The sequence below is a fragment of the Elephas maximus genome, chromosome 4 (genome assembly GCF_024166365.1).
Source record: "Elephas maximus indicus isolate mEleMax1 chromosome 4, mEleMax1 primary haplotype, whole genome shotgun sequence".
Lineage (NCBI taxonomy): Eukaryota > Metazoa > Chordata > Mammalia > Proboscidea > Elephantidae > Elephas > Elephas maximus.
The window spans coordinates 174,921,853-174,945,923 of NC_064822.1; the positions used below are offsets into that span (position 1 = coordinate 174,921,853).

The 24,071-nt window shown below is 45.9% G+C and overlaps 1 protein-coding gene and 1 long non-coding RNA gene across 2 annotated transcripts in view; one reads left to right on the plus strand and one right to left on the minus strand.

Annotated features, from left to right (window-relative positions):
- Positions 1–15,353: 15,353 nt before the first annotated feature.
- On the minus strand, positions 15,354–21,694 carry LOC126075987 (uncharacterized). Its single transcript, XR_007517384.1, has 4 exons — positions 20,202–21,694; positions 17,576–18,065; positions 17,197–17,328; positions 15,354–15,649 (listed from the first exon to the last, which is right to left on the minus strand). It is a non-coding gene; the product is annotated as an uncharacterized LOC126075987 (long non-coding RNA).
- An 87-nt stretch (positions 21,695–21,781) lies between these two features.
- PWP1 (PWP1 homolog, endonuclein) overlaps positions 21,782–24,071 on the plus strand; it is a 42,536-nt gene continuing 40,246 nt past the window's right edge. The window contains exon 1 of the mRNA XM_049884277.1: positions 21,782–21,995. Coding sequence (XP_049740234.1) covers positions 21,924–21,995 — 72 coding nt within the window. The 5' untranslated portion in view covers positions 21,782–21,923. The remainder of the gene's footprint in view (positions 21,996–24,071) is intronic.

The following is a 24,071-nucleotide window of genomic DNA, read 5'->3' on the forward strand; positions in this document are numbered from 1 at the left end:
GTACAAATAAGAAATTTAACAGTCAGAACAAAGCTTTCCAAAGGGGAACGAGCTGTCTCAGGGGTAGTGAGTTCCCCATCACAAGAAGCATTCAAGAAAATGCTGGCCAACCACTTGATAGGGATTTAAGCAATAAAAGGAGGTAGAATTTAAAAAGTCATTTACAATTTAGAGATTTTGTCATTATTAGTTCTCGCCTTCAATATTAATCATCTATTTGGCCTCAGAAAACGGCTATCAATCTTGATAGAACATAAGTAGAAACGGTAATGACCTCCCAGCCTTCATTTTTTACCGGTGCTGCATTTTATTAAAGCCTGCCACCCCATTTATCCCCATTGACTTAGTGAGGCAGCAGATCAATTCATTATTCCCACTTATCTAATACAGAAGGAAGAGAAGTGGTCCACACAGCCTCATCAGCTGCAAAGAGAAAAACCAAAGAGAAAAACTAGCTAGAAGCAATTCAGTCACTGAGAAATTAGGCTTCTTTTTATAAAGAAAAAAAAAATGAGGTTTCAGTAAAGCGATCGAGTTGGGAAAGGGCCATTTTGGAAAGGAGGCTGAAATCCAGGTATGTGAAATTGCACATGACAATACTGCACCTGTTATTCATTTTTAAAACCGGATTCAACAGAGAAAAACCATGAGTCACGCATCAGTTTGGCCACAAGTTCTCACTCAAGCTCTGCTTGTACAAGTACACAAGCGAGGGGGCCTCAGTATTCCCACCTACAGAATGGGAAGGAGAGGCAGTCTGTCAGCAACAGTGGGATGTGGGGCCCTATTAAAATGCAGAATGCCCTGTTCACCTCAGGCTGTGCAAGCAGGGAGAAGCACAAGGGACACTCAGGATTGTTTGTGCTGGAGCTGGCCACCTCAGATCTTACCATGGATTGGTTGAGTTCACCTCCCCAGCAGCCGCAGGTCCCCAATGGCCAGCAGTGGCTCTGTAGCCATCCAGCCTGGGGCAGCCTACTAGCTTCACTCTTTCTACACTGTTGAGGACAAGGCGTCATCCCCCAGGTTCCAGGTTGATTCATGACACTGTCTTGACAGCCTCCCTCTCTGAAGCCCCTGGGGACCCCAGCATTTTGTTCATTTCCTGCTTAGAACTCTTAGGTAGGGAGTTTTTACTATGTGACTGTCAACGGTTGTCACATTTCATCCCAGAGGGGATGGAAACAGTGCCTGTGCACCAGAGATGCATCTCTATGACTGAGATATCACAGACTGTTTTCAGCACAAGGAGCCTAGGTGGTACAGGTGATTTGCAATCAGCTGCTAACATAAAGGTTGGTAGTTCAAATCCACCCAGCAGCTCCACAGAACAAAGGTTTGGCAAACTGCTTCCATAAGGATAATAGCCAAGAAAAAACCCTGTGGAGCGATTCTACTCTGCAACACGTGGGGTCGCCATAAGTTGGAATCGACCCAGCGGCAACAGGTTATCTTTAGGGCATCAGAGAGTGATGTGTTCTCCATTCCTTTATACTTTGCATCCCTCTTTTATATTTTATACTTCATAGGGGTCAGTTTTAGGGAATGATTTCCTGACAGATAAAGGGTATCACAGGTCAGTCCTATACAACCAGTATGTATTACATGCTTACGGTGGGAAGACATTGCAACATATATAAATAGGAAAACAAGCACAATCCAACATTGCCCTGAGCTGGACGTTATAATGACAGCTAAAATTTATTGAGTGTTTATCCTGAGGCAAACACTGTACTAAGAGCTTTATATGCAGTTGTCTCAATCCTTGCAATAAATTCTACACGGTAACTATTTTTGTTCCCATTTTACAGATAGGAAGACCAAGGTACAGACAGCAAAACAAAAAAGTTAATAAGTGGGAGAGCTGGAATGTGGACCTGTCTATCTGATGTCTGAGCCCTTCCTGTTTGCCACGCTACAGAATTTATACCGCCTCCTCTAAAGAGAGACTGAAGCCCTGGCGGTGCAGTTGTTAAGAGCTACAGCTGCTAACCAAAAAGGGTTGGCAGTTTGCATCCACTAGCTGCTCCTTGGAAATGCTATGGGGCAGTTCTGCTCTGTCCTATAGGGTTGCTGTGAGTCGGAATCGACTTGACGGCAATGGGTTTGGTTTTTGGTTAAACAGAGATGGAAGAGAAGAATACATTTCTCTCCTGGAAGCTCCCTAGACACAGCCAAACTCCCTGAGGGACCGAATTGCTGGGCTGAGGGTTGTGGGGACTGTGGTCTCAGGGAACATCTAGCTCAAGTGGCATAACATAGTTCATAAAGAAAATGTTATGGAGGAACCTGGAAGGCATTATGCTGAGCGAAATGAGTCAGAGGCAAAAGGACAAACATTGTATAAGACCACTATTATAAGATCTTGAGAAATAGTAAACCTGAGAAGAACACATACTTTTGTGGTTACGAGGGGGGGAGGGAGGGAGGGCGGGAGAGGGTTTTTTATTGATTAATCAGTAGATAAGAACTGCTTTAGGTGAAGGGAAAGACAACACTCAATACATGGAAGGTCAGCTCAATTGGACTGGACCAAAAGCAAAGAAGTTTCCGGGATAAAATGAATGCTTCAAAGGTCAGCGGAGCAAGGGCGGGGGTCTGGGGAACATGGTTTGCGGGGACTTCTAAGTTAATTGGCAAAATAATTCTATTATGAAATCATTCTGCATCCCACTTTGAAATGTGGCGTCTGGGGTCTTAAATGCTAACAAGCGGCCATCTAAGATGCAGCAATTGGTCTCAACCCACCTGGAGCAAAGGAAAATGAAGAACACCAAGGCCACACGACAACTAAGAGCCCAAGAGACAGAAAGGGCCACATGAACCAGTGGGATACAGACCCCAAATTCTCATAAAAAGACCAAACTTAATGGTCTGACTGAGACTGGAGGAATCCCGGCGGCCATGCTCCCCAGACCTTCAGTTGACACAGGACAGGAACCATCCCCGAAGACAACTCATCAGAAATGAAAGGGACTGGTCAGCGGGTGGGAGAGAGATGCTGATGAAGAGTGAGCTAATTATATCAGGTGGACACTTGAGATTGTGTTGGCAACTCTTGTCTGGAGGGGGGATGGGAGGATAGAGAGAGAGGGAAGCCGGCAAAATTGTCAAGAAAGGAGAGACTGAAAGGGCTGACTCAAGAGGGGGAGAGCAAGTGGGAGTAGGGAGTGAGATGTATGTAAACTTATATGTGACAGACTGATTGGATTTGTAAACGTTCACTTGAAGCTTAATAAAAGTTATTAAAAAAAAAAAAAAGAAAATGTTATACATTCTACTTTGGTGATTAGCGTCTGGGGTCTTAAAAGCCTATGAGCGGTCATCTGGGATACTTCACTGGTCTCACCTCTTCGGGAGCAAGAAAAAATGAAGAAAACTAAAGATATAAGGGAAAGATTAGACCAAAGGACTAATGGGCCATATCTACCATGGCCTCCACCAGACTGAGGCCAGTACAACTAGATGGTGTCCAGCTACCACCAATGACTCCTCTGACAGGGATCACAATAGAGGGTCCCGGACAGAGCTGGAGAAAAATTCCAACTCAGAAAGGAAGACCAGACTTGCTGGCCTGACAGAGACTGGAAAAACCCTGAGAGTATGGCCCTGGACACTCTTTCAGCTCAGTAATGAGGTCACTACTGAGATTCACCTTTCGACCAAAGATTGAAAAGGCCCAGTGAACAAAACAAGACTAAAGGGGTACACCAGCCCTGGGGTAGGGACTGGAAGGCAGGAGGGAAAAGGAAAGCTGGTAATAGGGAACCCAGGGTTGAGACGGGAGAGTGTTGACATGTCATGGGGTTGTTAACCAATGTCATAGAACAATGTGTGTACTAACTGTTTCGAGGTTATTTGAGGAGGAAGAAAAAGCCTGATGGGCTAAGACAAATGTTAGTCACGTGTGCCTGTGATGAGCGATATGACATGGTCATCTTCTCTGGATATAGTTCTCGTGTGTGGGTATGGTTTGGGGACGAAGGGGTGGTGAATGGTGTAAGGGTTCAGTTTAGATTGATCAATATTTAATGGGTATTGATTGTCACTGGGGACACAGACACACAATTGTCACTAAGACAAGGTGTCCTCGAGGTGCTCCCTGACAAATGGACACAGCCTAGGGTCCTAATTGCTGCCTGCCCACTCTTGCTGTGAAGTGAGATGACCGAGGTGGGCAGACAGCCACCAAGGACCCACCGCCCCAGCACTTCCTTGGCAGATGAGCCTTTGTTGTTGTTGTTAGCTGCCATGAAATTGGCCCCTGACTCATGGTGATCCCATGCACGATGGAACAAAACACAGCCCAGTCCTGCACCATCCCCATGATCAGGTATAGACCAGACCATTGTGCTCTATGGGGTTTTCATTGGCTGATTTTCGGAAGTAGGTTGCCAGGCCTTTCTTCCTAGTCTGCCTTAGTCTGGAAGCTCTGCTGAAACCTGTTCATCATCATAGCAACATGAAGCCCCCACCAACAGATGGGTGGTGGCCACACATGAGGTGCATTGGCCTGAATCGAACCCAGGTCTCCTGCATGAAGGTCTACCACCGAACCACCAGTGCCTCTATAGATGGACCTTAGGTTGCTGATTGTCGTGGTCATGCTCAGGGGGCTCTCAAACAGTTGTGACTGGCCTGTTTTGCTTCTTTGGTCTCAGCCTGTGCCTTTCCCGGTTCAGATTTTTGGCTTTTGTTGTCCCAAAGCCCCACCGACCTGGGTCCTCAGCCTTATTGGAAAATAGAGAAAGCCTCTGGGGAAAGTTCTAGAAATGCTGATTCACTCCAAACAGCAACTTAATGATGTATATCACTGACTCAGGGTAACACAACAAAGAGGCCTTGCTCTGGCCTCCCTGTCTGTTACCCAAAGGTAACAGTTGCTGTCTGGTCGACTCCAACCCATAGTGACCCCATGTATGTCAGAGTAGAACTGTGCTCCATAGGGTTTTCAATGGCTGAGATTTTGGAAGTAAATCACCAGGCCTTTCTTCCAAGGTGGCTCTGGCTGGACAAGAACTACTAATCTTTCGGTTAGCAGCTGAGCGTGTTAACCTTTTGCCCCATCCATGTTAACACAAAATTGGATTGTATTCCCCTTTCCAGACACAGAAGCAATCTGAATTTGAGAGATTTGGCTTTTAGACTCTTGTTAGAGCTGAGAAAGACCTTAAAGACTCAACTGCTTCTTAGAACTTTTTTTTTAAAAGAAAAATAAAAAGGCCCCACAAAGCCAGCAGAGAGAGACCACTTCGTTCCCCTCTAAGGATCAAGGTGCTTTCAATGGCCCAGTGTCGGCAGACCAGAAACCAGGCTTCTTATTTTGACTCCATGCAGAGGACAAGAGACTCATTTACTTTATGTTGCTGAGGCGTCTATAAAAACTAATTTTGCTTTTGTCTCCAAACTTTCAGAAGCACCCCAAGAATAAATCACAAAAGTAAACCACCAAAATCCTTAAGCTTACGTAGGCATTCTAGATTTTTCACAGTTGTTGGTTTTGTTTTTTTAAAGTGGGCCATTTTGAGCTGAAGCATGGTGGTTTTCTCCCATTTCTTACTGTACGTACAGCACCCTCATCTTCAAGGTGCCTGCATTTCAGGACAGCGAGAGAGCAAGGGCAGGCTGAAAAAGCCCGGAACGTGCAGTTTGTTTTTTAGCAGAACTAGGAAATAGGTAATTAGCTCTGATGTTGAGGCAACACCAGGTGAGGGCATTGACAACGTTACTGAGGCTGTGGCCTCAAGGCTGGGCAGCAAGGAGGGATCCACAGTCTTTCAGAAGTGCTAGTCTTGAGTTAGAAGGTTGTGGCTTTATTGTATGCAGGCTGTTTCACTACTCAGCCATGCACAGAAATGTTTTAAAGGGGGCACTGGTGGTTTAGTGGTAACTTTCTTACCTCCATACAGGAGACCGGAATTCGATTCCCAGCCAATGCACCACCACGCACATGTCAGTGGAAACCTGTGTGTTGTTATGATGCTAAACAGCCTTCAGTGGCGCTTCCAGACTAAGATGGACTAGGAAGACAGGCCTGCAATCTACTTCCGAAAATCAGCCAGTGAAAACCCTCTGGACCACAACAGTCTGACCTCCTTGTACATGGGGTCCCACGGCAGCTAACAATAGCTCATGTAGGTAGGAATGCAGCATGAATAATTTTATCATTGGGTGAAATGCTGTAATTGTCCAATGGGAAAGCGACAGTACAGCTGCTGCGCCTTCTGCTTCTGCTTCCTGGAATGATGGAAACAGCATGATCTAGACTTGAACCCTAGCTCAGAAACCAGGAGTGTGGACCATATCTCATCCACCCTTGCTATTGCTTGCAACTTTGGGCAAGTCAGAGGACTTCCTCACTCTGCCACTGTTTCTCCATCTGTGGAAGCGTTTGTAGCTTCTTCCAAATTAAGTGCTCACTGCCTTTGCTTCTCAAAGTGGGATCCACGGACAGGAACGTGGGCATCATTGGAAATCTGTTGGAAATGTAGAACCACCCCCTCTTCCAGACCTACTGCAGTTGTAATCTGCATCTCAGCCAGAGGCGCAGGTGACTGCTGAGTTCCTGAAAGTCTGCAAACTGCTGGTCTGTTCTCCCAGGGAGGCAGTGGGGGCTCAGTGGCAAATTCTCACTTTCCGTACAGGAGGCCCGAGTTTGATTCCCAGCCAAGCACCTTAGGCACAGCCACCAGCACCTGTCGGCGGAGGCTTGCACGTTGCTCTGATGCTGAACAGGTTTCAACAGAGCTTCCAGACTAAGATGGTATAGGAAAAAAGGCCTGGCAATCTATTTCCAAACATCAGCCTGTGAAAACCCTATGGATCACAATGATCTGACCAGCAACTGGTCATGGGGATGACCCAAGCCCAGGCTGCGGGGTTTAGTCCTCTTGTGCTGGGGTCACCATGAGCCGAGGGCCAACTCCACGGCACCTAACAACAATTCTCCTAGGCCACTGTGCCTAAACATTCCCGAAAAGACAATTCATGTACGGTCGGGACTTCGGGAGGGGCTGAGAGGGTGGGCAGAGATTCTTAAAATGTTTTATTTATTCCTCTGTAATAAGTGTTTGGGAAACCCTGGTGGCTTGTGGTTAAGTACTATGGCAGCTAACCAAGACGTCAGCCGTTCAAATCCACCAGGCGCTCCTTGGAAACTCTACGGGGCAGTTCTACACTGTCCTACAGGGTTGCTATGAGTGGGAATTGACTCGATGGCAACAGGTTTGGTTTTTTCTACAGGTAATAAGTATTCGAAGACCTCCATGTTCTGAGACATTTTCCGATAGTCATTTATGTACCCTTTTACTAATGTAATTTTTCCCCTGACTGGAGATGTGAGGTGTTTCTCCAGGTGTTTCTCAATTGCCTTACCCACCAGAGGGTGGGTTCTCTGCTGTCTCTCACCAGGGGGACGTTGTGAAAAAAGCTCGGGAACATTCTACGTGCAATCACCCTTTCCAGCCACCTGCTTCAGCTAACAACTTTATGAAGTACCTGCTTTACCGAGCATTAGATACAAATCATTCCTTCCTGGGGGGAGATGACACAGGAAGTTAAGGGCTTTTTATGAAACCACATATACACGCATAGGGTTTGCCAGAACCAGCTCGAGTCCGCAGTGGACAGGTGGGTCACCAAAGTGGAATGAGAGAAGGGGACAGAAGGGAAGGGAGTTTGAAAGGCCTAGAAGAGGATTTTGAGTAGTACATCTGGGAGGAAAAGGCACAACCTGAAATGTCTTCTTGGAAAGGTCCTTTGACAGTATAAAAGTAATAACAAGAAGCTGATTTTAACAGAGCGCCCCCAAACTCTTAGGGTTCCAGCCTTTAGATGATGCCCTGTACCCTTTCTGATGATAAAGTGGCACAAAAGAGCAATACTTTTCATCCAAGAGGACCATAGCCCTGTCTACCAGGCAGTGCAGAGGAGGAAGATTGAGCAATTATCCAAATAATTCAAGGCCAACCTGCCCCATACCTAAAATATCACCACGGCCTTTCCCAAAAATATCTGACCAGGAGGACCTAGCCACGTTATTTGGACTTCGTTTAGCAAACCAGCTGCCTTGTGACTCCGTCTCCTGACAAACTCTATGGCAGTGGTTCTCAACCGGAGGCCATTTTGTCCCTCAGGAGACATTCAGCAATGTCTAGAGATATCTTTGGTTGTCACGACTTGGTGGCGGTGGGGAGGGGGGTTGCTACTAGCATCTAATGGATAGAGACCAGGGATGCTGCTAAACATCCTATAACGCACAAGACAGCCCCGTATGACAAAGAATTACCCATCCCCAAATGTCAATAATGCCGAGGCTGTAGAATCCCACTGTATGGAGATGTCACACCAGACAGAACAAGCCCATTGGCCCTTGTCTATGATGTCTGAGAAGATTTCTGTGACGAGGAAGGGCTATCTCCTTGAGAACATGCCAGAAATAAATTAATTGGCAGTCAGTAGCAAGGAGGAGTCCCTGGGCAGTGCAAACAGTTAAGTGCTGGAAGTCACCCAGATACGCCTCAGAAGACAGGCCTGGCGATCTGCTTCTGAAAGGTCACAGCCATTGAAAACTCTATGGAGCAGTTCCATGCTGAAACACATAGGGTCGCCATGAGTCAGAATCGACTTGACGGACCCTGGTAAGGAAGTAAGCAGTTAGCAGACAGTTGTCTTAGTTCATAGGCAACATTCCAGTAAGAAGGTGGCCCTTGTCTGACCCTACGTGTGGTGTGCTTCTGACCAGCCATGCGCACGATTCTATTATACTGATCTGAGTATTCTATCCTCCACTTTGCAGTGGTAGAAAGGCTGGACGCCAGTCTTATTCAGAGACCATGGAGGTGTCATCAAAACTTGGCCCCAGGTTTAGGAATCTTTTATCACTCCCTAGCAAGGTTGTGGGTCCTCAGATATTTTTTGGTGGAAATCCTCCCCATTCTTCAAGGTCCACTTGAAATGCCACCTCCTCCATGAAGCCATTCTTGACTCCCCCACTCCAATCAACTGAGTAACTCACTCCCTTTGTCCTCCTCTGAGCTCCTGGACACTCCTGTTCATGCCAGTTCCATTACTTAATCCATTTCACAACAGACATGCACGTGGCTGTTCGCCTCATCCACCAGCCTCAGTTAAGAGCTTCCTGTGAGAATGGGGCCAGTGTTCATCCCCTCTGAGCCCAGCACTCACCATGAGTCTGATGCATTGTTGATGATTGATAATGTTTCCCACACCTGGTTATCCTAATCGCAGCTCCACTAGTTGAACCAGGCTCTCCATCAGGCTAAGTTGTTGGTTTGTTTTCGGTTGGTATGTTGTTGTTGTTATTTAGATGCTGTTGAGCTGATTCCAACTCTTAGTGACGCTATGTGCAACAGAACAAAACACTGCTCAGTCCTGTGCCATCCTGGTAATCGTTGCTATGTTTGAGCCTGTCTTAGTTATCTAGTTCTGCCATAACAGAAATACCACAAGTGGATGGTTTTAACAAAGAGAAATTTATTTTCTCACAGTCTAGTAGGTTACAAATCCAAATTCAGGGCATTGGCTCCAGGGTAAGGCCTTCTCTCTCTGTCAGCTCTGGAGGAAGGTCCTTGTCCTCAATCTTCCCCTGGTCGAAGAGCTTCTAAGGCGCAGGGACCCCATGGCCAAAGTACGTGCTCTGCTCCTGATGCTGCTTTCTTGGTGGTATGAGGTCCCCAACTCTCTGCTTTGGTTCCTTTTGCTTTTATCTCTTGAGAGACAAAAGGTAGTACAAGGCCACACTCCATGGAAACACCCTTTACATTGGATCAGGAATGTGACCTGGTAAGCCTGTTGCAATCCCACCCTAATCCTAACATAAAATTACAATCACAAAATGGAGGACAACCACAGAATACTGGGAATCATGGCCTAATCAAGCTGATACACATTTTTGGGGGGACATAATTCAATCCATGACAGAGCCCATTGTTGCAACCACTGTGTCAATCCACCTTGTTGAGCATCTTCCTTTTTCTCACTGACCCCCTACTTCACCAACCATGATGTCCTTCTCCAGGGACTGGTGCCTCCTGATAACATGCCCAAAGTACATGAGACGAAGTCTCACCATCCTCACTTCTCAGGGAGGCTATACTATTTATAGTATTACTTATTTCAGAGCCCTGGTGGTGCAGTGGTTAAGAGCTCTACTGCTAGCCAAAAGGGCAACAGTTCGAATTCACCAGCTGCTCCCTGGAAACGCTATGGGGCAGTTCTACTATGTCCTATAGGGTCACTATGATTTGGAATTGACTGAACAGCAATGGGTTTGGCTTGGTTATTTTGTATCACTTATTCGAGGAGCCCTGGTGGTACAACAGTTAAGCCCTTGGCTGCTAACCAAAAGGTTGGTGATTTGAACCCACGCACCAGCTCCACAGGAGAAAGACCTGCTTCCATAAAGATTACAGCCAAGAAAACTCTATAGGGTGGTTCTGCTCTGTCACATGCGATCATTATCGTTGGAATCGACTCAACAGCACCTAACAACATTACTTATGTCAGGTTCCTGGGTAGTGCAAACAGTTTGCAGTCAGCTACTAACCAAAAAAAAAAAAAAAAAAAATAGCCACATGAAGATCACCCAAGAACAGAAGCACAGAAAAGACAAGAACCTTCCTCCAGAGCTGACAGAGAAAGCGTTCCCCTAGAGCCGACACCCTGAATTTAGACTCCTGGCCTCCTAAACCTTGAGAAAATAAATTTCTGTTTGTCAAAGCCACCCACTTATAGTATTTCTATTATAGCAGCATTAGATAACTAAGATAGGTAGGGTGTGGCTTTTCTTTTCTCTCAGCTTGGGTGGCGCAAAGGCTTAAGCCCTTGACTACTAGCCAAAAGTTTGGTGCTTTGAACCCACCCAGAGGCGCCTTGGACGACAGACGGGCAATCTGCTTCCGAAAGGTCATGGCCTTGATAACACAGCCTGTGGAGCAGTTCTACTTGTACACCTGGGGTCGCCATCAGTAGGAACTGACTTAACAGCAACCAGCTGACAACAACAACTCACCTCCTTCCCAAGGACGAAGACTCTTACCTCACAATAACAGCTCTCCTGGCCTGAGGCTCCTTTCCCATCGCAGGCCTCCTTGAGCCCAGGTGTGGAGTTTATTTGTGGGGTGGATGGCCAAGGCAACAGGGCACATTCATTCTTTTTTCTCTGATCAGGCCCAGGTCTAGTCGTGGTTAGGATATTATTTCCACTGAAACCAGAAGAGATCGTATTCTTGAGCAGAACACTTTATCTCTGTCAGTTACAGGTATGGAGTAGAAGGGGGGTAAAGGAAGGAGGGAGTGAGGGGAGGGGGAGAAATAAGTAATAACTCTGTTGCTGTGGAGTCAATGCCAACTCATGGCGACCCCCTGTGTTACAGGGTACGGCTGAGCTCCATAGGGTTTCTTGGCTGTAATCTTTATGCCTTATGACTGTAAGCAGATTGCCAGGCCTTTCTGCTGTGGCATTGCTAACTGCAAACTGTTGGTTTGGTTAGTAGCTGAGTGCAAACTGTTCTCTCTTTCCCCACCTCTCACTGCTCGCTTGTTTAATCTTTTATGCCACAAAAGAGATTGACCCAAGATACACCCAAACACTAACCCTGCCTCATTAATATAACAAAGACAACCCATTCCCCAATGGGATTATAACCACAGGCGTAGGGGTTAGAATTTACAACACATACTTCGGGAGGACATAATTCCAACTCATGGCAACCTCATGTGTGCAGAGTAGAATTGCTCCATAGCGTTTTCAAGCATGTGACCTTTTGGAAGCAGATCGCCAGGCCTATCTTCCAAGGCTCCTCTGGGTGGGTTCGAAACACCAACCTTTTGAGTGCTTAACCATTTGCACCACCCAAGCTAGGAGAAAAGAAAAGCTACACCCTACCCAACACCAACATAGAGAAGATGTCAAAAGGGAAGTCTTTGCCTCCCTGCTCTTTCTGTAAACACGAGGTAGATCACTCCTATGATTTTACTGCCTAAAACCATTTTAGGTCATGTCCATTTCAGAGGCCCAGGTATAAAAATGAAGAAAGGCCAAAACAAGACTACGAAAATTGCAAATTATTTTAAATATCTGCATATAACAAATACTTCTAACCTCATATCATGGAACACAATATACTTGTTGTTAGGTGCCGTGTAGTTGGTTCCAACTCACAGCATCCCTACGTACAACAGAATGAAAAGCTGCCTGGTCCTGCGCCACCCTCACAATCATTGCTGTGTTTGAGCCCACTGTTGTAAGCACTGTGTCAGTCCATCTCATTGAGGATCTTCCTCTTTTTTGCTGACCCTCTACCTTACCAAACATGATGTCCTTCTCCGGGGACTGGTCCCTCCTGATAACATGTCCAAAGTACATGAGACAAAGTCTCACCATCTTGGCTTCCCAAGAGTATTCTGGCTGTATTTCTTCCAAAATAGATTTGTTTGTTCTTCTGACAGTCCATGGTATACTCAATATTCTTCACCAACACCATAATTCAAATGCGTCAATTCTTCTTCAGTCTTCCTTATTAGTTGTCCAGCTTTTACATGCATATGAGGCAATTAAAAATACCATGGGTTGGGTCAGGCACACCTTAGTCCTCAAAGTGATATCTTTGCTTTTTAACACTTCACAGTGGTCTTTTGCAGCAGATTTGCCCAATACATCATTTGACCTCTTGACTGCTGCTTCCGTGGGTGATGATTGTAGATTGTTGATTGTGGATCCATGTAAAATGAAATCCTTGGCAACTTCAAAATTTTCTCTGTTTATCATGATGTTGCTTACTGGTCCAGTCATGGCTGTCAGTTTGTCATACTGTGGTGGCTTGCGTGTTGCTGTGATGCTGGAAGCTATGCCACTGATATTTCAATTTCCAGCAGGGTCACCCAGTGGACGGGTTTCAGCAGAGCTTCCAGACTGATAGACAGACTAGGAAGAAGGACCTGGCGGTCTACTTCTGAAAAAAATTGGCCAGTGAAATATAGTTGTACCATTCACAATATAATTGCAAGATTTATAAAATTCATGTTAATTCATAGTGCCCTACAGGCAAGGGTCCCAGTAATGGGACACACCTGTAAGGTATATGGTGACAGTTTTCTTCAGTCCTGCCCGTGTGTCTCTTCCTTGGAGATAATATGAAAGGTCTAAATTTACAGCTCTTTGAGACTGTGTTAGAAGGAGCAGTAAAAGTTTAGAGGCAAAAAATAAGTTAAACCATATAAGTACTTACCTATATGCTGGGTGGTATTCCAAGTGCCTTATATATATTAACTCATTTAAATGGCTTAGAGCAACCTTTTTACAAATGGCAAAAAATGAAGTGGCTTTCCTTTAGTTAGCACTTAGTTACCAAGTGCTGCAATAACAGAAATATCACTAGTCGATGACTTTAAAGAACAGAAGTTTATTTCCTTAGAGTTCTGGAGGCTAAAATTCCAAATCAGGGTCTTGGCCATGTCAATTCCTTTTTTGGTTTCTTGGCTTGTAGACGGTCTTCACATAGCATCTATCTTCTTCCGTGTATGCATTCCCCTGTGTATAATTGCTCTTTTTACAACCAGAAGTAATTAGGTTTAGGATCCACCCTTCACTGGTATGACTTCAACTGACTGATCGATTACATTACATTAGATTACATTATGGAAAGTGATTACACCGCATTACATCACATTAGATTACGTTGCATTGCATCACATTAGATGGAAGATAATCTGCTCTGCCCAAGGCCAAATGATTTAATTACATGATTAAAACATAAAAGCATATGGCCAAGATTTCGATATACATTCTCCCAAGGGCACACGATCCAATCTCTAATAGTCACAAACCTCACAAGTGGTAGAATCAAGACTCAGACTGGAGAAGTTTGGATCCAGAGGCCACACACTTAACCACTTCAATGTAAAGGTAGTCCCCAGCTGACGATGGGGTTCCATTCCAACCATTCCAGCATAAGTCAGTTCTGATGTAAGTCTAATACCTCATTTTTTTTGTTTACTTTTCATTATTATTGCCTTTTATTATCAGTGTCATTATAAATCCTATCTTTATTTGTCTTTGGGGGTTGGGAGCATTACATATAAACTTACAAATCTATTTTAATACATTAAAAAAAAAAACACAAATCATAAAAATGTGCTCCAGTGATGGAGAAGAGTTGGATGGCATTAGCATTTGTCAGCTGTGGTAATAACTCCACTTGTGGAAGGTTCTGGGTCATCTGGATTATCCCTGGGTGATGTTTCCAGTCAGAAAATTAGTGAGAGTCGTCTGTATGGTCCTTTTCTTTTTCTTTTTCCATTTTTTCACAGTAACGTGTCACTGCTTCCCAAACCCACCTATCCACTTTAGCAAAGAGATCACTGTTTGGCTCCATGTTTTCAAGCAACCGAAGCCTCTGATTTAGTTTAGAAAACTAAATAAATACAGCAGTGTTTTGAACAGTAAATCATAAAACTGAACATCTGAGGATGATAACATCAGCAAGTTACTCACTGCAACACTGTATGTAGCACATATTACTAATGACAGGATGTACCAGAAAAAACAAAACACAGAGGGTTACAAGTGCAGTTTGTAACTCCAATACATCATAAATCGGAGACTGCCTGTACAGTTTCTCAAAAGGAGAGAAACGGGTTCAATAAGATGTGCAGAATCATAGATCATCTAAAGAGGGGTACAGTGAATGCCAAGAATACAGGCTTTGGAGTCAGACAGATCTGAGTTTAAATCCTGCCTCTGATCCTTATCAGCTGTGAGGCCTGGGCTCCCTACTTAATTTATCCAAAGCCAGTATCCTCAGTTGTAACATGGGCCTGATTTTACTCACCCCTCAAATAAGGCTGCAGTGGGATCTGAGACTAGCCCAGGCCACATTGTAAGGACTCAGTTATCACAGCTTTGTCTAATCTCAGTCCCTCCCTTCTCAAATGACAAAAGTGACGCTCAGAGAAAGAAAGGGGGTTGCCCAAGGCCATACAGCCAGCTTATGACAGGCTTCTTGACACCTGGCCCAGGGTCCTTTGTACAATGACAGCTGCTCTGAGAAATTCTGACCCTCTCCATCCTCTGACAGCCCTTTCAAATGGTGATTCCAGGGCCCCAGGTAGGCTTCTGCTCACCTGCAAGGCCAAGCCACCCTTCTTGGTGGCCTGTACCAAACAGGGTGAAGTGGTATGGTCATCTTCTAGGGCTGCGGTAACAAAGTACCACAGATTGGGTGAGGTGGTCTGTAGTCTCCTAGGGCTGTGACAAAGTACCACAGACTGGGTGAGGGGGTGTGTTAGTCTCCTAGGGCTGCTGTAACAAAGTACTACAGACTGAGTGGCTTAAAACAACAGAAATTTATTCTCTCACGGTTCTGGAGCCTAGAAGTGGAAATCAAGGTGACGGCAGGGCTGCGCTCCCTCTCAAGGCTCTAGGGAAGAATTCTTTCTCGCCTCTTGCAGCTTCTCGTGGCTCCTTGACTTGTGGGAGCATAACGCCAATCTTTGCCTCCATCTTCACATGGCCAACTTCTTCCCTGTGTGTGTCTATCTCCCTATGTCTCTTTCTCTCTTCTTATAAGGACAGCAGTCATTGGATTTAGGACCCATCCAATCTTCATCTTAACTTCACCAATTACATCTGCAAAAGACCAAGTAAAGTCATTCTAAGGTTCCAGGTGGACATGGATTTGGGGGGGAGGGCACTATTAAACCCACTACAAGTAGAAGCAAGCAACTGGAGAGGCCACAGAACGAAAGAAAACCAAAAAGTGTTGTCAAGTTGATTCCAACTCATAGCGACCCTAGAGGACACAGTAGAGCTGCCCATAGGATTCCAAGGAGCGTCTGGTAGATTCGAACTGCCGACCTTTTGGTTAGCAGCCAAACGCTTAACCACTGCTCCACTAGGGCCCCACAGAACAAAAGAAGTGGGGGGAAATGTGCAAAATCCAGGCATAATCCTGAGAGTGTCCACTAGGTGGAGCCACACTTCTACATTCAGAGGTTCCCAAATACTTTCTAGTGAAGAGCATGAATCTGGCTCATAAATGAAAGATTAAGAAGGTTCATTCATTCCCCCATTCACTCATTCATTCCATAAATATTTATGAGCACCTACTCTGTGCTAGGCATGGGGATACAACAATGAACAATGAATACAGCCATGAACACCGATTACAATCTGACAACTTCATCTCTGCTTCTGTAAAGAATCTCGCAGCCATACAACAACTGCATCATCCCATTCACCAGATTCTTAACAAGAGTCCAGAAATGTCATTCTTCCATCTGTTCCTCAAACATTTATTTAGCATGTGCTCTCTGCCAAGCCCTGGGGATACGAAGACGGATGAGACACAGGAAAATGAAGGAGGCAGAGGACACTGGTGGTTCAGTGGTAGAATTCTCAGCTTCCTTGCAGAAGACCTGGGTCCAATTCCCAGCAATGCACCTCACGCTCAGCCACCACCCATCTGGCAGTGAAGGCTTGTGTGTCGCTGTGATGCTGAACAGGTTTCAGAAGAGCTTCCAGACTAAGACAGACGAGGAAGGAAGGCCTAGCAATCTACTTTCAAAAATCAGCCAACGAAAGCCCCATGGAGCCTGTGTGATCCGGAAGCACAAGTCAGATGCTCTAATTCATCTGTCCAATGCCCTCTAGTCCCAGCCCCAGGCCTGCCTTACCTTGCACTGCAAGACCATGCTCCACCTGGCTCCCTGTCACTCTCTGGCCTCCTCTCTGACCACCCTCCTCCTTGTTCACACAGTTCTAGCCTCAGATTTGAGACTCTGACCCTTGTACCGCATTTTATTTTAAGAATGCAGCAGAAATCCAAGGTAGAGCTTGAGTTGGAAAGCTTATGGGACTGAAGTTTCACTTTAAGGTGAACATTGAAGGGTAACCCAAAAGCTAGAAGAGACAGGAAAGTTCCTTGGACCTTGAGAAAGGAGTTTTGCTAAAAGGCAGTGACTGTGATAGCATCAAGGAAGATGGGGGTTGGGGAACACAGAAGTAAATAATCAGAAATCTCAAACGTTACCCAGCTGGAAGGTGAACAGGGTGAGTGAGTCACCAATCAAGGTGCTACAACCATATTTGTTTGCGCGTTGTCAAGCCAAGGTCCAAGGTTGCCAAGATAGAGACAGCTCACAAAGGCACTGGTTGAAACAACACACTTCACTCACAGAGAAAAGACACAGAGCAAGATCATCTTCAACAGGGAGTGTCGATCCTTCATGGCCAGTGGGTCTCAGTCGGCAGCCAACACACTGCTGGTGGTCTTCACGCTACCCTCTTGTGCTACAGGTCAAGGATACCTGCAGAAAACAGAGCAGTGGGGTTGGCCAAGTGCTATGTGACCCATACACATAAGCAGAACAAAGAAGTACTCATCAGCCTCCAAACAGGGAAGGTGTTGCCCTGATAAGAAAAAAGAAGAAACTGAGACAGAGGGAAGCTTAGTTCCCAGCCTCCATTATCAAGGATATTCCAGGCCCAAAGCTAACCAGGTTGTTCAGGTGAGGATCACAAGGCCACACAACAGACCACTCTCCCAATACATACCTTATTAAATTTCCCCTGGTTCCTCCTCTAGAGTATAAACTCCTCAGGGGTAAGGCTGTCATGTTCATCTTTGTCTACCAAACAAAGATGGCAGAGAAACTGTGGAGGAGAGTTGTTCTTGCCGGTACCTCAATTTTCCACTAGAGAACTCTTCTTTCCCTACTCTCAATCCATGCGTTCCCCGGAGAGCTCACTCTCTCACTGGCTCCAAGGCTGGGCATGGGGCTCAGGTCTAGCCAATCACAGCATCACCTTCTCCTGACCACAGTGATTAGTTCAGGAGTGGGCAATCCAGAACCAAGATGGCCAATAAGACAGATAGAAGGGATAACAGGGAGTGCATTACTGCTAGGACTATGAGTGAAGGATGCTGCAAGCCTGCAGTTTCCAGAGATCTGAAATTAAGCCAACACATTAGAAGACAGAGACAAAAGATTGGAGAGAGATCAATTCCTGATGACACGGTTTAAGCCCCTGGATCAAGCTATGCCTGAAAAAAAAAAAAAAAAAGAAGCTACATATATTACTGGGTTTTTGAGACATCAGAGCATATACATTCCACTTCTTGCCTAAGGCAATTAGAGTTAGGTCACTTTCATCCAAAAGAGCCCTGACAGACCAAGAAAGAAATGAATGAATTCATAAGCAACTCTACCAGAGAACCTGTGTGAGATAGTGGAAAGGATCCTGTACTAACAATTGTCAGGGTAGTTTCTTGTCATTTGCTAACTATGTGACACGGGGCAAGTTGCCTAATCTCTCTGGATTTCAATTTAGAAGTCTGAATTTTTTTTTTTAATCATTTATTCACCAAATATTTATTGGCATTTATTGTGCCAGGCACTATGCTGTTGTTGATTTTGTCAGTTGCCAAGTCAGCCCCAACCCATGGTGGCCTTGTGTACAACAGAATGAAACACTACCCAGCCTGCGCCACCTTCATGATCATTGGTACGTTTGAATCCATTGTTGTGGCTATTGTAGGGCCTTCCAGCCTCGGAGAGACTCATCTTCCAGCACTATATCGAACAATGTTGTGTTGTGATCCATAGGGTTTTCACTGGTTGATTTTAGAAAGCAGATTGCCAGGCCTTTCTTCCTAGTCTGTCTTAACCAGGAAGCTCTGCTGAAACTGTATACCATGAGTGACTCTGCTGGTATTTGAAATACTGGTGGTATAGCTTCCAGCATCAAAGCAATATGCAAGCCACCATGGTATGCCAAACCGACAACAGGTGGTGGCAGGCGCTGTGCTAGGTGTTGATATCAAACCCACTGCCATCGAGTTGATAGCTCATAGCAACCTTATAGGACAGAGTAGAACCGCCCCATAGAGTTTCTAAGCAGAGCCTGGTGGATCTGAACTGCCGATCTTTTTACTAGCAGCCATAGCTCTTAACTACTATGCCACCAGGGTTTTTAGGTGTTGCTAATACTGTGGTAATAAAGCCCTGATGGTTCCTGTCCTAATGAAAATGAAAATCAAGTTTAGTTCCAGACAAACTCATTTTTGTATACTTGACCTTGTCACTGTAAAATCTGTTTGTGGTATAAGTCTTTAACACTTCGTAATTGATTGTTATATAACTTCAGCTCCTTATCAGCTAATACTGTAGGGTTAGCCAGAAGAGGGGTAAGAAACAGAGCCTAGGGTAATGGGGGAGAAGAGTACTATGGGCTTCACTTTCTCCCCCGAGCTCAAGATCAATTAGACATAATGTTTATGAACCTAGTTATACATGATGCTGAGCTGAAGGCTGTAATAAAATCCCAGCATGGGCCTAGGCCCAACCCTCTGGGACCTTTAGCTCTAAGAATAGCCAACTCACTACCAAGTTATTTTTTTATTTTTTTTTTTGGCCTCTGGCAAAGAGACCTTTCTGAGTTAAATATGCTCATCAGTATTCCCAGATATCAGGCTTAGAAACAGAGCTATTTAAGCTGGATCTGTTTCAATTCTTGTTACGATGTCAGCTGCAACTGGATTTTCCCTTTTAAAGGGAATTCACAGCTTGGGCTGATGTGGTAGAATGTCAGAAATAAGCCCAGGAAGAGTGTAAATTTAACAGGCCCAAAATAACCAGACTCCTAGCTAGCCCACTTTCGCTTCTGTAATTTATTCATTCATTTAACAAAACTTTATCGAGTGCCTGCTCTGCATCAGGCACTGAGCTGGGTGCAGCAGTGAACCACACAGACATTGACTGGGCCACCATGGAGCAGAAGCTAGCTCATAAGAGGCCAGCACCCAAAGGCAGCAGACCCAGTGGCAAACACTCAAACACAAACACACCCCCTTGTATCAGGGGAGCAGACCTGGTTAAACCCAGCCAGGTGTTAATAAATGAGCCTCTGCTAATAAATTAGTTCACATGCTCCACTCTAAATATAGCACAGGTTCTCACCTGTTCTAGTTATTACTGCTAAATAAAAATGGCTTCAAAATCCGGTGGTTTGAAACAATTTTACTCTGCTCACAGATTCTGGAGGTCAGGAATTTGGGCAGGGCACAGTGGGGATGGCTTGCCTGTGCTCCACATTGTCTAAGTCTCAGCTAGAAAAACTCAAAGACTAGGGGTGAATCAATGTCTGGGAGCTGGAATCATCTGAAGGCTTTTTCACTCACATGTCTGGTTGACTCCGAAACAAGGACTGTATACTGGAGGATCCACACATGGCCTATCTGCGTGGGTCCGCTTTCTCACAGCATGATGGCCTCAGGGCTGTTGGGTGCTGCAGAGTTGATTCCAACTCAGAGTGACCCCATTTGATAGGGTGGAACTGACCCACAGGGTTTTCTGGGCTTACTCTTTACAGAAGCAAATTGCAGGTCTTTCTCCCATGCTGCCACTGGGTGGGTTTGAACCACCAACTTTTCAGTTAGTAGCCAAGCACTTAACCGTTGTGCTACCAGGGCTCCGGCCTTCTGTCACACTCCATTGGGCAAAGCAGTTACAGCCCACCCAGATTCAACAGAAGGAGAATTAGGATCTACCTTTTGTTGGGGGAGCAGCAAGACCACACTGAAGAAAAGTGTAGGTGAACGTAGATATTGTTGCCTGCCTCACTGATGGGAGAGGTATATAGAAGCTCAGAGAGGGCAAAAAGATCTGGACCTGGTCACACAGCCAAGAAAGAGATCAAAATCCGGACCCTCCTGGACTCCTAGCTTAAGACTTTTCATCCTAAACTACCTTCAGCCATTGACATTCTCTAGTTGACTACGACCTTAGCATGAAGGAGCTCTGGTAGCACAATGGTTAAGTACTGGGCTGCTAACCGAAAGGCGGGTGGTTCAAACCCATCAGCCCTTCTGCAGTAGAAAAGACCGAGTGATCTGCTCCAGTAAAGAGTATAGCCTAGGAAACCCTATGGGGCAATTCTGTCATACAAAGTCGCTGAGTCAGCATCCACTCGATGGCACACAACATGCCCTTAGCTGAGAAACACATAGTGGATAATAGCCGCGGATCTGGAGTCACACTGCCTGGGTTCAGATCCTAACTACACCGCTTACTAGCTGTGTGGCTTTGAGAAAGATAATTGTTTATCCATCTGTAAAATAGGAACAAGACCCATCGCACAGGATTAAGATGTAATCAAGTTAACACACCCGTTGCCATCCAGTGGCTTCCGACTCTTAGCGACCCCATAGTACAGAGTAGAACTGCCCCAGAGGGTCTCCAAAGAGCGGTTAGTGGATATGAACCGCATTTCAACTGCCGACCTCTCGGTTAGCAGCCATAGCTCTCAACCGCTGCGCCACCAGGCCTCCCAAGTAAACATAAGGTAATCAAAGCAGTGCCTACTACATTACCAGCACTTTGTGCACGCTATGAAAAATGTAACGAAGTGTAGCGGCGGAAGTACCTCCTCGAAATGAGTAATTCATTTTGGAGAAAGTTTTTTGTTCGAATTTAAAACACACAAGCCACTATTCGTCAGCTTGAAATCTACGGCACTGCACATGAAATAAGGATTGGTAGAACTCTTCCTTCGACTGAACCCACTTCCAGATATTTTCTTTGCCTCAGCGAAGCCCTCAGACTCTACCACAACCAAGACAGTCCTGAAAAGCCCTTTCCTCCCACCCAACACAGTACAATCGACCCACGTGGACCTCACCCTACCGCTCCAGCGTGCAACCTTTTCCCCGCCCCTTTCCCATTCGGCGCGTGCGGATGACGTCAGAAGCGGGCGCCGACGCTGCGGCCAGCAGGCTCGCGCCTGCGCTTTGACCAGGCGGAACCCCAGCGCGAGACCTGTAGCGTGCCGGGCCGAGTTCGGCTGAGGTTCCAGTCACGCCGGGACTGGGTTTTTCGGGTGAAGGGTTCTTGAGGCGAGGACCATGAACCGTAGCCGCCAGGTGACATGCGTGTCTTGGGTCCGCTGCGGCGTGGCCAAAGAGACGCCAGACAAGGTGAGGCCTTATTGCCCCGAGATGAGAGGAACGACCTCTTTGCGGCATCCCGGGTCAGCCCAGCCTGGGGAACCTGGACCCCTAACACTGGGCGCTGGTGGGGCTGGCCAGAGTGAGGTGGGTCTGGTCCTGATCGTCGTTACAGGCGCTGCAGCTCCGAGTGTCTGGGTCTCCTGGGCCCGGGGAATCAGGGCTGCGCCTCCTCACCGCCCCCAGCCCCACCCCTAAATTCACACACACGTGAACCTCATGGACTGGGGCGGAATGGTCTTTGGGGTGGGAAATCCCCAAAAAGCCTTTTTGACAACACGGCTTCTCCCCACCTACCCCACTGCATTTTCAGACTCAAAGGGAAGAAGGAGCATCTATGTGAAAACTCATTTTCTACTCTGCTGGGTGCTCAGAGGCGTAAACAGGATGAAAACTATAGTGTAGAAAAACTGGTGTGCGGTGGCTACAATGTCCTGAGGCTGGGAGTTGAATTAGGAATTTTTTGCAGTAATTCAAGTGAGATGGGAATGGGAGCTAAATGTGACACATAAAGAAAGAATCTACAGGAGTTGGTGACTGAGCCGCAGAGGTTACGATTAGTTTTTACAGGCATTCTTCAAGGTTTGGGATGCAACATGAACAAAGGAGAAAAAGTCTCTGCCTTTATGGAGTTGACATGCGCATGCGTCGGTGGTAATCCGTGCCATGGAAGAAGTAAAGTAGAGATAAAAGGTTGATTTGAGTGTAATTGACTGGGCTAATGATGACAAAGATAGGGAAGGTGATAGAAATGTGACCGCCTGGACACCAGTTGACAGGAATGAGATTGAATGGCTCAAAAGATGTAAGTTCCACCAGGATGCAGTCTCATTCAGTGCTGTTTCTCCAGTGTTTGACTCACAGTAGGCACTCAATGCATATTGATCGTAGGCACAGAAAATAACTCATTTAAAGTCATTGAAGGAGGTAACAGTTGTGAGATGTACAGCCTTTCAAATATTTAAAGACAGTGATTCCTGAACATATCTGCACATTGGAACCACTTGAGAATGTCAAAATATACTGATGCCTGCATCCCACCCCCAAATAACTGTGATTTAATTGCTCTGGGGCATAGCCTCGAATTTTTCAAAGATCCCTGGATGATTCTAACTTGCAGACAGTTTTGGGAACCACTGCTTGAAGAGTTTATAGGAAGAAGAAATTGGACTTATTCAGAGACCCCAGAGAGGAAAACTAGGGACTAATAAAAGAAACTAAAAAAATAAGTACCTTTTAATAAAACTCAAGAAATGACCTTTAATTTCTGGAACTGTCTGACAATGGAATGTCATCCCCAAAAAGATTTCAATATTACTAGGGGCATCTTGCTGCAACAATGGGCTCAAGCATAACTATTGTAAGGGTGGCGCAGGACTGGGCAGTGTTTTGTTCTGTTGGGCGTAGGGTCGCCAAGAGTCGGACAGACTTGACGGCACCCAACAACAACAACAACAGGGGCATCTTGGGGGCCTGGTGGTGCAAGTGGTTAAGCATTTGGCTGCTAATCAGCAGGTCAGCAGTTCAGATCCACCAACTGCTCCCTGGAAACCACGCAGGGCAGTTCTACTCTGTCTTACAGGGTCGCTATAAGTCGGAATCAACTCAATGGCAACAGATTTAGGGGCATCTTTGAGTCCTGGTGGTACAGTGGTTGAAAGCTAAGGCTGCTAACCAAAAGGTCAGCAGTTTGAATTCAACACCTGCTCCTTGGAAACCCTATGGGGCAGTTTTACTCTGCCCTGTAGGATTGCTATGAGTCAAAATTGACTTGACGGCAATGGGTTTGGGTTTTTTTTTTTTTTTTGGAGAAGCATCTTAGGAGTCCCTAGGTGGCACAGACAATTAAGTACTCAACTACTAGCTGAAAGGTTGGCAGTTTGAACCCACCCAGAGGCACCTTGAGGAGACAGGGCTGGCAATCTGCTTCCAAAAGATCACAGCCTTGAAAACCGTGTGGAGCAGTTTTGCTCTGCACACATGGGGTCGCCGTGAGTCCGAATGGGCTAGAGGGCGACTAACAACAGGCATTTCATAGAAACTGGG